The following is a 15,739-nucleotide window of genomic DNA, read 5'->3' as shown; positions in this document are numbered from 1 at the left end:
CTGGAGGAGCTCTGCAAGCACATCACTGGGGAGAAACAAATCTAATCTCTGCCTTCTGGAAGAACGTTAGCATCATGCAGATGAATTAAAATCTGTCTGGATAAGGAAATTTCACAACCTCCCTAGTAACCTGTTTCAGCTATGCGTTCTCTCTCTCTCTCTCTCTCTCTCCCTCTCTCCCTCTCTCTCTCTCTCTCACACACACACACACATATACACACACAGTAAGTGGCAAAATCATAATCATAATAAATTGGAAAAGGAAAGGAAAAATTTAAGAAAAGCTGTTGAAAAGATATTTTTAAAAAACTAGTCTATGGCTGTAATGAGACTGATAAAAAATACCTTAAATATATATGTGTGTGTGTGTGTGTGCGTGTGTGTGTGTGTGAAGAAGATAAGGTTTCTATATTATTTTATTCAACTGTAAAGAGTAATCTTATATTCACCTATCACAACAATTGGCCAAACAATTTCTTTTTGAAGAGCAGAAAAGCACCTTATCCATAGATTATGCCATAAAAAGAATGAAATAATAAATAATGAAAGGTGGGAATAAAATGAATAATACTGTCAAGTGTTATTCTAAATGTTACATTAAGATTTGTAAAGTATTTTAGATAAATTTTCTCAGTTGAGCATTAAAAAAGTGAAGTACTATGTACCCTATTTACTTACTTTGAAATAATTACTAAAGGTCCTTTTTATAGATGAGGGAACTGAGATGTAAAGGGACGTGCTCATGGTTACACAGACAGTAAGGGACAGAGATCAGGCTTGATCCATGTATCTCTGGCTTTAGGTCACATGTTTCACACTGAGCACATCGAAAATCTACCATCTAAACATTCTGTCAACATGTGTATAGGAGGATAACAGCTAAGGCCTATATAACACTTCAAGGTTTGCAAGGATTTGACAGATATCTCATTTGATCCTCACAATAACCCTGGGAGGTAGGTGCTATGACTATCCTCATCTTATAGTTGAAGAAACAAAGGCACACAAAGCGTGTAAGTATAGAAGACTGGATTTGAACTCACGATCTTCCTAACTGCAGGCACAGCACTCTATCTCCCTTGTTGCCTCATAGATTTAGAGCAGACCTCAAGCTCTCCAACTCCAAACTCAAGTACTTTATCCCCTGTATTATACTGCCTCAGAAGCTCAAATCCATGGGCCCTTTTTTAGAAAAATACAGAACATTAAAACTACTAACATCCTGAGTAGCAATCATTTTGAAACATTGCATATAATTACATGGTAATCATCCTCTGTTGCACCACGGTCCGGCGGTCCATACAGGGAGAGGCAGCCTAGATTGGCTCTTGCCTCACCGCAGGCAGGAAGATTCCTCTCCTGGTAAGAAGATAAGATATGCTTCCTATTGTAATAACAGCAGGGTGGAGATGTTCACCAAGACAATGCAGCGGTCTAATCCTCCTAGAGATAGAAACAGAAAGGTCTGGGCTCCCATAAAACTTCTCCAACAGCCACATTCTAGAGCTTCAAAGCAACTCTCTGTAGATTCCACAGGCACACTCCACAGAACAGTTATCACTGGTAAGCTACTGGAGACCAAACTGTACATTGCTGGCATACCACAAGCATTACTGGTGTGATCGGTTGAGTGGCCCCAGAACATCAAACTCCCAGGCTTTCACACACATTATCTTGACTAGACTCATCAGCATGTTTGGGAGAAAGGGCACAGGACTGGCCACCAGACCTGGGTTCCAGTCTGAGCCCTTGAATAGAAGCAGCATCGGAGTGGGAAGTGAGTTGGACCTCCAAGTCTGGAGAGTCTGGGTTAAAATGCAACCTTAAAATGCTAACGGGCCCTCCTCACTTCTACTGGTTGGCAAACCTACCTTCATTCAAGCCTCACCTTACTGGTACCTTCTACAGAAAGCCTTCCCAGGCCCCTCAGCTGCTAGTGCCTTCCCCTTGAGGTTACCTGGTAGCTACTTCATAGACACAAAGACTCAGAAGAAGGACACACTTCTAAATTTCCCATTATACATGATTTAGAGGTGGAAGGGACCTTAAATGCCAGTGAATCCAACACTTCTTCTAATGGATAAGAAAACAGGAGTCCTGTATATTTTCAGTGAGTTGTCCAAGGTCAGTTAGGGAATAAGTGGCAGAAATTAGTTTGAACCCAGGTCCACTAACTCAAAATCCACTAATGTTATCAGAGTATTAACTAACTCAATATTAATGTCATTCCGTGAATTCATCCACTTGGGTTTTCCTTTCCTCAACATAATGTCAGCATTTTTATATTTTGTTGTTTTCAGCTGTTTCAGCCTTCATTCTTCATGACCCCATTTGGGGTTTTATTGACCAAGATACTGGAGTAGTTTGCCATTTCCCTCTCCAACTCATTTGACTGATGAGGAAACTTGAAGCAAAATGAAGTGACCAAATTTGAACTCAGGAAGATGAGTCTTCCTGACTCCAGGCCAGGCACTCTAACCACTATACCACCTAGTTGCCCATTTTTATATTTACTAGAATCTACAAAAAAAAAAAAAAGCTATTTGAAAATGGGCATATATTGCAATTTGATTTTTAATTTAATTTCCTTCATTTTCTGTAAGAATTTAAAAGTTTAGAAACAAAATAAAGTGGGAGAGGAACTTTAAAAACCCCATATAAATATTGCTCACTACCCAGAATTCAGTGATTTTCCATTTTCATAGAATTTTCAAGCTGATTGGGACATTTTGGGTTATCAAGTCCAACCTACTCTCTCTAGAACCAAGGACAATGAATGAGATAAAGCAGAGAGAAGTGAATGATATAACTGGGATGAGAATGCTGGCCCCTTGACCAGAGCTGTAACGAAGAATGGTACCTAAGGCTAGTGCCACAAACTTTGCCTGGGACAAACCTCAGGCAGCTGCCATCATTAAGGGAGGACATCAGGCTGGGGGGATAGGGGAGCTCAGTAGTAAGTCACCTTGGCTTTCAAGATGATAATTTCCCATTTTAGTTAACAGGAATCTATTAACTAGCAACTAACTCATGTTTCTATGCAGCTAAAGGACTTTAAGTGGCAACAGCACCTTCCAAATCTGAGCCCAGAGGCAAAGCTCCTGTCCCCCCACCTTAATTCCAAAATCTACTCAGATCCTCTAATACAAGGTGGGTTCTGTTACATTAGCCACCTGCAGTATAAGAGGGGTGTCTCAGCCTTCTCATCTGAGGAGGATTAGTAGAGTATAAAAAGGACCTTATTTCAATGCAGTTTTTACACATGAAGAAGGCCCATGGCACAAAAATTGAGAATAACATTTCAGTAAGGCTTTAGGATTCACATTTTTTTAAAAAGCAGCAATTGATACAATATCCAACTTATCAAGACCATAACATCAGCCCTCAGAAAAGCTGACCATCTTAGCCTCCCTAATGTTAAGTTTTCTCATCTGTAAAATGGGTTAGTTGAACTAGCTGGCCTCTGAGGTTCCTTCCAGCAATAGATCTATCACTGTATAATTTGTCGTCTTAACATACGTAGAATTGGTATATAGATTACACACACACTCAAACAGACACACCAACTTTTTAGAGGATGAGGTTTCCCATTAGGTAAAGCCAGTCGAGAAGGCAGCATCCTGCCTGTGGTAAAGAGATGTCAAAACAATTTCACGTACAGCCCTGTGAGGCAGTCCTTTACACTCTCATTGGCGCATAAAATCAATTCTGGCATTTGCAACTGGCTGTGTAATGGATGCCAGAAGATACCATAGCCAACAATATCACAGTTTCACCATAAAGTCAAGTTAACATTTTTTCAGAAAAAAAAAAACACTGCCTATGGTAAATAGTACATTACAAACTACAGTGAAAGCCAGGTTGTCTGTCCAGGTACCTGGTATTTTTTTAAGCTGTAGCTTCCTTAAGAGAGACCAAAAAATAGTGCCAGGGCGGGGGGCAATTTCTGAACAGATTTCTCTCGGGGTGGTAAGGGAGGGAAGAAATGTACAGAGAATCCAATAGCATGTGAATTACACTATTTAGAAATTCATGCCAATGCCGTAGACAAGAATCTGTTTAAGAAGGAAAGTGCCCCAAGTCCCCACCTTGATGCCTAAGGATAAGGACCTAAGGTTTCAGGCATTTTCAAATTGTTGGGTGCCTTTCTAGGTTGGCATCAATTCTGCAGTTTATGAAAGTTGTTTAGGGCTTTGAGGGATTAAGAGAATTAATTATCCAAGGTCACACAGTCAGTTAGATGTCAGGGCAGGACTTGAACCCAGGTCTTTCTGACTCTCTATCTACTCTACCATGGCTGACCCTCTAGAGATACAAAAACAAAAATAAAACAATCCTTGCTCTCCTAGAGCTGGTGGTCTTATCAGTAACTCTGATAAAGAAGCAGTATGGCTCAATGGATAGAGAGCTGGCCTGAGTTTTGGGAAGATCAAAGTTCAGTTGCCACCTCTGACACATCATGGCTGGGTGACCCTGGATAAGTCATACCCTTTCTGTGTCCCAGGCAACTCTCTCAGATTCTGTGTTGTTGCTCAGTTGTGTCTAACATTTTGTGATGCCAGCCCACCTGGTCCTTCTATCCTCCACTATGTTCCAAAGTCTGTCCAAGTTCACGTTCATTGTTTTGATGACACTATCCATCCATCTCATTTTCTGCCTTCCCCTTTTCCTTTTGCCTTCAATCTCTCCCAACATCAAAGAGAGTTCTGATCTACTTTGGCAGAGGAGAGAATTAGTATGGTCACTGGGAATTCCCCATGCTGTTGAAATCAGGAGTCTGGCGGCAACTACCTACCTAAATACATACACACACACATACATACATATACATACACACATACATACATAGTTATACAGATGAATGAATAAATTAAAAAACTGAATGCTACTAAAAGCTGACATTTGGGTGACTGGGCAAAGCTCTTTAGCAACATTATTTCGTTAGAGTCACATAACAGGTATTATGAGCCACATTTTCTAAATGAGGAAACTGAGGCTACCATCAGACCAAAATTTGAATCCAGGTCCTTTGTGGCATGGTAGATAGAGCACTGCATTCAAATCTCTCCTCAGACACTTATTAGCCAAGTGACCTTGGACAAGTTACTGAACCTCCTTTATAAAATGACAAAATAATAATGACATGTACCTCACAAGGAAGGTGTGAGAATCAAAAGCTAATAGGCCCTTCCAAACCTTTGAGGGCTGTATAAATTCAGCTATTATTATTATATTGTCCTGCTTTTCCTTCCCTGAGTTTTGATGAAGGACAAGGAAATCACCAGGACATTGAACACACAAAGGAGAGCTTAGGGAAATTATGGGAAGGCAGCTAGATCGTTCAGCGAAATGAGTACTAAACTTAGATTCTAAGAGATTTGAGTTCAAATCTTGTTTCAGACATATAGAGTAGAAGTATGTATTATCCTGGGTAAGTCACTTAATTTCTCTGTACCTCATTTTCCTCTTCTACAAAATGAGGCAGTTAGACTAGTTGGTCTCTAAGATCACTCTGGCTCTAAACCCAGGATTCTGTGAACAAACATCTCCAACTTACATAAGTAGCCAATGATACAGCAAAGAAGGGCAGTGGGCAAAGGCTCGGCTTCTAAAATATGCACTTGAGACCTCATCAAACAACCAGGGGAAAAAAGTACAAGTGTCAAAATAAGTTTTCTGTGATCATAAGAAAATGAAGGTGGGAATGGGGGAGGGAGACATAGCATTTAAAATGAGACATGCAACTGATTTGCTATGGAGACATTATCATATTTTTCTACGTTTCTTTTTAACCATATAAACACATGTGACAAAAACCCTTCTGTGTCAAACCGTCTGAATTGAGACACAAGGCAAAGGAAGAGATTTCTCCTATTTGCTGAATTCGCTTATTCTGAACTCCATCCAGGAGGGTAGTTTCAGTTCCTGTATATTTTACAAAGCCACAAAGTCACCTGGGGAAACAGGTAACCACACTACCTGTAAAATACCATTTAGGAAATCTACTATCATGAAGTTCTCTAAGTATTAAAAAAAAAGTCTAGGATTTGTTTGAGGATTAGTGGGCTTGGGGATGTTTCTTGGCATCCATACAATTCTAGAACATAAACTAGAAAGAACCTTCCTGATCATCCAAGTTAGTTCACCCTTTGGAAGATGAGGAAACAGACTCATTGAGGTGAAGCAACTCTCTTTAAGTCAAGAAAGGCAGGGCAGTCCAGTGAGCAGAGAGAATGACAGCTTTGCCACTTAGCTTCTGTATGACATTGGCCAAATCAGTTCCCTTTAGTTTCCATCTATAAAGTGAGAAGGTTAGATTTGATCCCTGTGGTCCCTTTGACCTACAATTCATGTTACAAAAAGAGCAAGGTATCAGTGACCCTGGAGGCAAAGGACATGGATTCAAATCTTACCTCTGTTGCTCACTACCTGTATCATCCTGGACCAGTCCTTTCAACTTTGTGGGCCTATTTCCTGATCCATAAAATGAGGGAGAGGCACTAAATGGCTTCAGTCTAGTTTGACACACGGCCCAGAAGACTCTCAACTTCTGATCCTATGACTAAGTGACAGAATTCAAACCCAGGTCTCTTCCCAGTCCACCACATTCTCTCCATGGAGCCATGCAGTCACACTAGCCTCAGGGGCTTTCTAGACTGTCTCCCACACAGGTCTCTAGATCAAGAATCCAGCACCAAAGTAAAGATTTTCTCTCAATTTCTCAATGACCACATCTGAATTACCATGCTTAAATCCTAGGCTAACTTTCATATTTCATCCTGGGGAAATCTAAATGGACTCCCATCCCAGCGCCAGTGCATACACAAGGAGGAATAACTAATCACCTGTTAGCCTAAGCAGAGAAGAATTAGCAGTGTTAATCTGGTCCTGACCCACCCCACCCCCCAAAACATAACGAGCTAAATCTGGGATTGTACCTGCCAATAATTTGGACAACCGTCATACATACAGATGATGTAATCTACAAAGCAAATGCATGGAATAATGAGGGACTTGTCGGGAGATACGGGGGTGAATCTAGCTATGGGTGACCTTGGTTAAATTATTGATACTGAGCAACACAGGAGCTAATACTGGAACTGCAGGGTAGGGCCTGGGTGACCTTAGCTGAGTCACCCCCACCGCCACCCTATGTAAAAGGGGAGAGGGGGAGGACAAAATATAGGTCAGTGAGGTTGACTTGAGACCCTATCAAGGTAGAACACCAGGTCTGGAGTCAGGAAGATCCAAGTTCCAATTCAGCCCAGACGCTAACCAGCTGTGTGACCCCGAGCAAGTCACTTCACCCTATTTGCCTCAGTTTTCTCATCTGTAAAACGAGCTGGAGAAGGAAATAGCAAACCACTCCAGTATCTTTGTCAAGAAAACCCCAAATGGGGTCACAGAGTTGGACATGGCTGAAACAACAATAACAAGGAAAGGGTAGCTTGGTGAATATCTAACACACCCTAGGATGGGCACATGTTGGTGATGCCATAATGCAACTTCTCAGGGGTGGGTTGTACTGTATGGTCTGGGAGGTCACTTCCAACTCAATCTGGGATTCTGGCCACATCTCTAGGCCTTGGCTTCCTCCCTACTAGAATGAGGGCTTTAATGGAATGAATTCTATGGTTCCTTTCAGCTCTAACAAGAATGACGTTGTCATTCAAATCCTTTCCTCCTCTTTCTTAGCCATCAGCTTCTTTTACCCCACTCCTATTTGACATTCAATCAATAAGCATTTATTAAACACCTACTATGTACCAGTCACTGTGCCAGGTACTGGGGATATCCAGACAAAAAGATAACCATCTTTGCCCTAAGGAAGCTTACCTTTGATTGGAGGAGATGTATACATCTAAACTTCTATCTTTCTCCTCTGTTTCAGGACCTGGCCAAGATCTAGCTCTAGGCTGACGATTATTACAAGACTCAGCAACCTCTCTTTTACCTTGTTCCTGAAATATGACTTATTCTAATCGAACGGGTTTTCCTCTTTGCTTACCCAGCCCCCTCCCCCTGCCCCAGGGACTCCACCAGGATTACTCATCTCGATGACAACTAATAGATTATGAGAAGGGGAAGGAATAAGCATCTTCAACTCCACTACTCCTAGTTTCTTAGGATTTAAAGCTAGAAAGGTCCTTCCTGATTATCTTCTCCAACACCCCCATTTTACAGATGAGGCATCAGAAACTCATAAAGATTAAGTAACTGCTCAAGGTCACACAGTCCTAAGTGGCAAATAGGGCATTCTCATCCAAGCTCTCCAATTTCAAACCCAGTAATCCTCCATTCTTGCCCTATTTGCTTAGATATTCGTTAAAGGTCATCCTTTCTTCACTTTTAGCCTTTTTTTTTTTTTCACACTTGGCTACTCTCAATCTCAACCAGTCTTTGGGCCACCAAGCATCTACCCTTCACTATGAAAGAAACAAAACATTTTCTATTCAGAAACCAAATAGACTGCAGACCACTTGGCAAAGTCTCTCCAGGGTCCATATGACATCCCCAAAACAGATTTCCCCCACCCTTTCACAACGAGGCCCTGATATCTTCCCACTGCTAGCCCCCAATATGCCCCAGTCAGCCAGGGCACGGAGCTATATCCATGTCATGCTTTCCTTTGCTGTGTGCCAGCAAAGGCAGGACAATTGGGCTGTTCCTACGGTTACTGCTGCTCTGACTCAGAATCATCTTTATGCCTTAATGAGGCAGCTATGCCAACTCAGTTGCCTGCATAAAGATGGCACAAACACCAGCTTTCACAAGTGCGTTGGATTCCAAGTTATCCAAGGTTTCCCTACAGACAGCTTCATTCTAAAGCACCCACCCACACAATCCCCCCCCCAACCGCCGCCACCGCCACCACCACCACCACCACCACCACCACCAAAAAACACCACCCTAGGAAGTGACCTAGGCAAACTTCAGAAATAGCTCTAGATCCACCTTTCCTTTGGCAATCTCCAGTGACAGCCAATTGCCATCCCCCTGAAACATTCCAGGATGGGGAGAAAGGCCCTGAGGAGGATTCTGCCTCCAGGGCATCTGTGAAAGCCCACAAAGACTGACTCAGCAACTTACAAAGTGAGGAGGAGATCTGGAGCTGGGGTTCCCAAGCCAGCTAGGTCAAAGAGGGAGTTCACTTTTCCCTTTAACCCAATCACCTTCAAGCAGTTGATTCCAGTCATTTAGACCTACAGGTATCAGTTAAACGCAGTTATTTAAGCCCTTCCTTCAAAACTTTCTCTAGCCCTAATAACGTGGATAATTGATGTAAGGAACAGTTTCCTGGCATTCAATGCTTGTTGTGTCTCTGAAAGTAAGAAAATCTGTTTTAATCAAGTCTCCAGGGGGTCATACAGAGGCATAGATGGGGGGAGGGGATGGAGAAGGGAGTGGTCTTTATGCATAGCAGGATTTTCTCTCAAAAATCGGAGGAAAATAGGCAGCAAAGATCCCTCCACAGCCACTCCCTTCATCTGGATAAACCCTCTTTCAAAGAGAAGAGGAATTGCCCATCCCAGCCCAGATTCCTCCTTCCTTGCATACATTCCAGACAGCTCTGCAACCTGCCTTCCCTTTCCAAGCAGGCTGTCATCTACAAGGGGGAAGTTTTCATCACGGTCAGTAGAATCCAACCTCCTTGGGCGGTTCATCCCAAGGGAGTATGGTGGCTGGCTGCCTTTCAGAGTTACACAGTCATGCCCCTCTGAGACCAAGAGTTTCTGTAGATTATGGCTTTTCCCCAACTCCAAAAACTGAACACCAAGTCCTGAGGCTGGGCCCCTTTTAAGCAATTTAATGTCATTCCTTAATGAGTGGAGAACAGGGCTCCTTTAAAAGCTGACTCAGGGGCAGACAGAGGGCATTCCTCCTTCTCCTTCAGCAGGTGCTATGATCCCCTTTTCCAACCTTTCAAAGGGTCACTAACATTCTCCATCAAACCACCTTCACTTGATCTACCCAAAAACACACACAAAGTCTCTCTCAATCATCACTTCTGCTTAGAGACAAGATCCTTGGGCTTTGACTTAAAATGCTTGTGCCAAAGAGAAATAATCGAAGATAAGAATTGGGAAACACCTGAAAACCTATCCCACTTTGGAGAAATCCGTAATGTGAAGGGATGTTTGGGGCCAACAAAAAATGGTCTAACAGGACTATGGGTCACAGTCCTGTGATGAGGGGATGGGATGCGAAGGGGGATGGGGAGGGAGAGACTGGATAAAAAGAGAAGTTAAACTACCCCTCACCCAATACTGGGACTCTAGATTGGGCAGTCAAGACACAGAGAGACAGAAAGGAGGGGAAGGGGAGTGAAGATGATGATGGACAGGCATATGGTACCTCCCACACACCTTCAATTCTGACCACGTATATGGGGGTGGGGGAGGAAAGGGAGATCGCCTCCCCTCCATTCTACTTTTTGCTGGGAATCACGTACATTAGTCTCAGCATCCCTACCTAGCTTCCCCCCGCCAAGGCTGAGGGGCACCTTGCTGCTAACTTGGACCTTGGGCATAATAACGCCGTCACCCAGTCAAGCTCATCTGCCAAGCCCCGCAAAGTTTTTTCAGGCGGAGTACGGCCCCCCTAAGGCCTTGGGGACAACTTGAGATTTCTCGGATGTACTGGAGGGTGTCAGACTCCACTTCTCTTCCCCCTGGGCAGAGAGGGTAGACAGAGGTGTGAGGCACCCCTAGGGGAGGGAGGGGCTTGCGGTCCCACGTCCGCTTCCCCAAGGTAGGGGATGGCGAAGGGGGGGTGTGCTCATAACACCACCATCAGCCGCGGCCCCTCCTTCTCACCTGGTCTGACGGCCTTGAAGGTGACGGACTCCTTGCAGCTCTGGATAACTCCCAACACGTCGTAGCGGGGCAAGCCAGACACGCGAACCCCGTGCACCTCCAGCAGCAGCTCGCCCTCGCTGAGACTGGTGCCCTCGCCGCCGCTGGCAAGCCCCAGCTCCCCGTCCGGCTCCACGGAGCCCACGTAGGGGAACTCGCCGTACTCGGCTCCCCCCAGGACGGTCAGCCCCAGTTCGCCCTGGGGTCCCCGGCTCAGGGTGCACTGATGCACCTTGGTGGTCCAGTGATTCTTCTTCTGGATGACTTTCGACATGGTGCTGGCCACGCGCGTGGCGCCTCCAGACCCCCGACCCACACTCGAGTGCACACGCACACGCGAGCGGACCCGCAGATACACAGGAATGCGAAACAGGTGGCCCCCGACAGCAGCAGCAGCCCCCGCCCCGAAGATCAGCTGGGGCGCGGAAGGGGCATGTCCCCAGAGGGCACCCCCAAAGACAGAAGCTACGAAAGAAACTTTGCGGGCTCGCCCTCCCCCAGCTCAAGCCATCCTTAGGCAAACTTTCTCAGCGCCTCCGGGCTCCCGCCCCTGCCGGCGGCCAGCTTTGTTTGCATTCCAGTCCCGGGAGATCCACGCTGCGCCAGCCGGCCCGGGGCGCCCGGGGAGCGCAGCCCACTTCGGGCTGGTGCCTTCCTCCTCTCTCTCCCTCCTGGCTCTCTGCGCGGTGGTCTTCCTCACGGGCGCTCTGCTCGGTCGCACTGTCTCCCGAGGTGGGCTTCAGAAAGGGCTAGCCTGGCTGGACCAGCTTCCCCGGAGCCCAGAGTCCGGCTCTAGGTGGAGGGCACGTCGGAGGGGAAGGAGGCGGGAGGCGGGAGGGAAGGGACCGCGGCCCCTTTAAACAGCTACAAAGGCTCGGCTTGTTTTGTTACATTTCATTCTATTCCGTCCCACCGAGCTCCACGACCGGCGATAGTAAACGCGCGCGCCTGCGCCCTGGAGCCGCTAGCTCCTTCCCTGCCCCCTCCCCTTCGGAGGAGATTCCAACGTTCTTCCCGCTGGGTCCTAACGCCGCTCAAGTCCAGGCGCAAACTTCCCCCCTCCCTCTAATGCCTCGGTCCAGCAACTTCGGAGAGGCTGGTAGTTTTCCTTCCCCTCCCCCCCCCCCCCCCCCGCCACCCTCTTCCCCGTTCAACGTCTGTTTCCAACTTTTTTTATTCTTTCTCTTGTACCTGTACGATTTGGAATGGGTTTAGTCTGGGCCAGGCTCGGCGGCCGGGGTTGGGGTCCCCTTGCGCCGCTGGACAGGCAGGCAGGATCCAGCGCGCAGGCACGCCGACCCTGAGCCGATTCACCTCCCTTGGCCAGTGGCCAACCCGGCTGCCAGTCAGGGAGCCGGCCCAGCCCGCCCCTCCCTTTCCCGCTTGGACTCTGACTCCCCGAGGCCAGCCGGGGAGGCGTGGGGACTGACTGCGCAGGGCTGGCCCGGGGGAGGGCTGAGCCAGCTGATCTGCCCCACCGGCCGAGAACCGGACGTACTGTGCACACCCTGGCCTTGATCTCCTGCCCTAGGGCTAGGCGGACCCGGGTGGCCCAGGGCCCTGGCCGGGCTGGGTGGCTGGGCTCTGCTCTCCTCTCTCCATCCCCCGGGGGTGTGGTTCTCCTTGGGGACCAAAGGCGAGCCCATATGGGCTTCATATGAGCGTCACATGTTGGTAAACGACTTCTTAAAGAACTCCCGGAGCAGTGGAGAAAGCCCCGGATCGTAGAGTCTGAAGATCTGAGTACGAATCCTCACATGGCTGTGTAATCTTTCAACGCGACCTTGCACCAACCACTCATCTGTCTGGACCGTGATTCCTTCATTTCTAAAGTGCGAGGGTTGGACTAAATCATCTCTAAAGCCTTTCCAAGTTTCGATCCGAGATCCTAGCGAGACATCAAAAAACTGATCAAGAAACGCATTTGGGGGGAGTTGGGAATTCGAGTTTTTAAACCCTTGAGTTCAGTAGCAATTCTTCTAGTGTCTCTGTGTGACCACTCTGTCCCCTGTAACCCAGGCTTTGCCCTTTGGAACCTTTCAGTTACTCAATCGCCACAGACAGTGTTTTCGTGGCTGTTGATGAGTGTCCCAGGACTTTGTAGATGAGGCAGGGTAGCATGGAATGTAAGCAAGGAAAAGGCTAGTCGCTGCACTTGTTTCTAACCATGCCTGCCTCTGAGGTGCCCTTCTTACTGGCAAAGTGCACTAGCACTCTCTCCCCCATCGTCTTTTGCTCGTTTGCTCATCTCTGCTGAAGAGTCCTTGCCCGGGTGTTGTAGAACTGATTTCTGTTTCGAGAACTGCCTGGAACAAACCCCAAAGAACCAGAGGTGGCTAGCTTCAGACTCACAAGAAACCCCGAAATTGAGCAATATGGAGGGGATTGGAGGAAATATTAAATTACTGGAGAGGGAAGATGTTTGATAGAGTCACCCAGAGCTTCAATGGTACAGAATGTTGTATATACCCTTGCACGGAATCAGTTGTGAATACTTACTCTTTTTTCTCTGTTACAAGAAAGGTTCAGTTTTGAAGAAGTAAGGAACATCTGGAAATGACTGATAGAAAAACAAAAGGCATTACTAAAACTTTAAACACATATGTACATATACCTATATCTTCTAAATGAAAAGTTTGCATTAAAAACCCTAAAGATCATGTTGAGTGATCCCAAAATAATAGATAGCGTGTGTATCTTGTTTTAAGGTTTACAAAGCACTTTACGTATGTTAACTCATTTGATCTTCACAACCCAAGATGCTATTATCCCTTGCTAACAAATAGGGAAACTGAGTGAATTTAATTTGAGTCAATTCACTTTAAGTCAAGTGAATTGTCCAGGGTCACACAGCTAGGAAATATCTAGTCAAATTCTACCTCCAGTCTTCCAGACTCCAAGACTTACATCTAACTTTATGGGCCAATCAATCAACATTTATTAAGCACCTACTATATGGCAGGCAAGACAGTCCCTGCCCGAAAGGATTTAACAATGTAATAGGAGAGACGATGTGCAAGCACATATATGAAAAGCAAGCTAGATACAAGTCTAATTAGAAATAATTAACAGAGGGAAGACGAGTATTAAGAGGGTTTGGAAAAGCTTTCCAGTAACAGATGGGATTTTAATAGGGAATTGAAGCTGGGGAAATCAGTAGGGGGAACTGAGAAAGGGAGAGCATTCCAGGCATAGGAGACAGCTAGAGACAATTCTCAGAGCTGAGTGATGGAATGTCCTATTCTAGTGTCAGTGGATCAAAGAGTACATGGTGAGGAGTAAGGTATCTTGTTTTAAGGTTTACAAAGCACTAAAGTTTCAGAAGACTGAAAAGGCACAGGGGACTAGGTTATAAAGGGCTTTGAAGGTCAAGCAGAACAATAGGGAGCTACTGGAGTTTATTGAGTAAGGGAGGGACATAGTTGAACCCACACTTTAGGAAAATCACTTTGGTGGCTGAATGGAGGATGGATTGGAGTGGGGAGAGACTTGAGGCAAGCAAACCTGCCTATAGGCTGTTGCAATAATCAAGGAGTGAGGTGATGAGGGCCTGCACCAGTGTTGGTGGATGCAAAGGGACATATTCTAGAGATGTTGCAGTGGTAAAATCAATAGATCTTGGCACTAGCTTAGTTATGGGGGTAAGAGACAGTGAGGAATCCAGGATGACTCCTAGGGTGAAAGCCTGAGGGATGGGAGGGTGGTGTTGCCCTCCACGGTAATTGGGAAGGTAGGAGATAGGGAGTATTTAGAAGGAAAGATAATGAGCAAGGTTTTGAATATGTTTTATTTAAGCTGTCTACTGAATATCCAGTTTGAGATGTCCAAAGGTCAGTTGAAGATACAAGATTGGAGGTCAGCAGAGAGATTGAGGAAGGAAAGGTAGATCTGAGAATCATCAGTATAGAAGTGATAATTAAATCCATGGGAGATCATGAGAGTTGGTCCAGTGCAAAGAATGCTGAATTTATACTATATATGAAGACCAGGGTTTAAATCCTAGCCCTGTTACTCATGATCTCTTTGACCTCAGAAAAATCATTTCACCTCTCTGCGTCTCAGTTACCTCATCTATAAAATGAGGAACTTGAAAAAACACTCATCCAAAGATCTTTTCACTTCCAAACCTATGATGCTTATGAATCACAAATAAGTAAAAGAATCCTTTTTCAAAAGTGAAATTCCAGTACTCCAATGTTGTGTCAACACCTTGGTTTTAGAATACAAAATTAATACTATCTTGGCACATATTTCCATATTTATTAGGCAACTTGCAGGACCTCATTAAAACAAGACAGAGTGAAAATGAAAAATCAAGACTGGGAAGACATTGCCCTTAAATCCTCATTTTGCCTGATGGGTTTGATGAAAAAAGAAACTGGCCAATTCTTTGGATTTCCCTCATGTAGTTGGGGAGTGGGCCTCAGGTTTCACTTGTCCATCACTAGAACTAGTTCTGGAACCATTCACCTGACTTGACCTCACTGCTTCAGGTGGGCCCCCACCCTGACTGAGCTTGTGGGAGGTGGGTTGTCTTGCAGTCAAGAAGGTCCCTTCTGGGCTTCTTCCTATTCTACCATGCTGTCGCCCTCTCCTGGTTTCCCTTAGTCTCTGCAGCCAGGAAAAATTGAACCAGACTGGAGAAAAGAAACAGAGAGGTTCCAGGCATAGTTTTCATCCTAGGCAAAGAAACAGTGATGAATGAGGAAGTGGAAACACACAAGAATTTCAGCAGCCAGATAAAGAGACAGGGGAGGGAGGCAGGGATGTGGGGGAAAAAATAAGCACACAAAAAGTAGCCAAGGATGCCTATTTTAGGGCACTCATTTCGGGATGTTTCCAAATGCTTTCCCATCCTCTTACTTGGCTTGCCTTCTATGTTT

The 15,739-nt window shown here is 45.5% G+C and overlaps 1 protein-coding gene across 21 annotated transcripts in view; it reads right to left on the bottom strand.

Moving 5' to 3' along the window:
* MAGI1 (membrane associated guanylate kinase, WW and PDZ domain containing 1) overlaps positions 1 to 11,929 on the bottom strand; it is a 703,366-nt gene extending 691,437 nt beyond the window's left edge. For 11 of the 21 annotated variants that reach the window (XM_072598734.1, XM_072598737.1, XM_072598738.1 and 8 more), the window contains exon 1: positions 10,818 to 11,929. In XM_072598734.1, the coding sequence (XP_072454835.1) occupies positions 10,818 to 11,130 (313 nt within the window). In that variant the 5' untranslated portion in view covers positions 11,131 to 11,929. The remainder of the gene's footprint in view (positions 1 to 10,817) is intronic. The other 10 variants (XM_072598735.1, XM_072598741.1, XM_072598743.1 and 7 more) reach the window with 2 other exon arrangements.
* Positions 11,930 to 15,739: the final 3,810 nt, after the last annotated feature.

The sequence above is a fragment of the Notamacropus eugenii genome, chromosome 3 (genome assembly GCF_028372415.1).
Source record: "Notamacropus eugenii isolate mMacEug1 chromosome 3, mMacEug1.pri_v2, whole genome shotgun sequence".
Classification (NCBI taxonomy): Eukaryota; Metazoa; Chordata; class Mammalia; order Diprotodontia; family Macropodidae; genus Notamacropus; species Notamacropus eugenii.
This window is presented reverse-complemented; position numbering and strand designations above follow the sequence as displayed.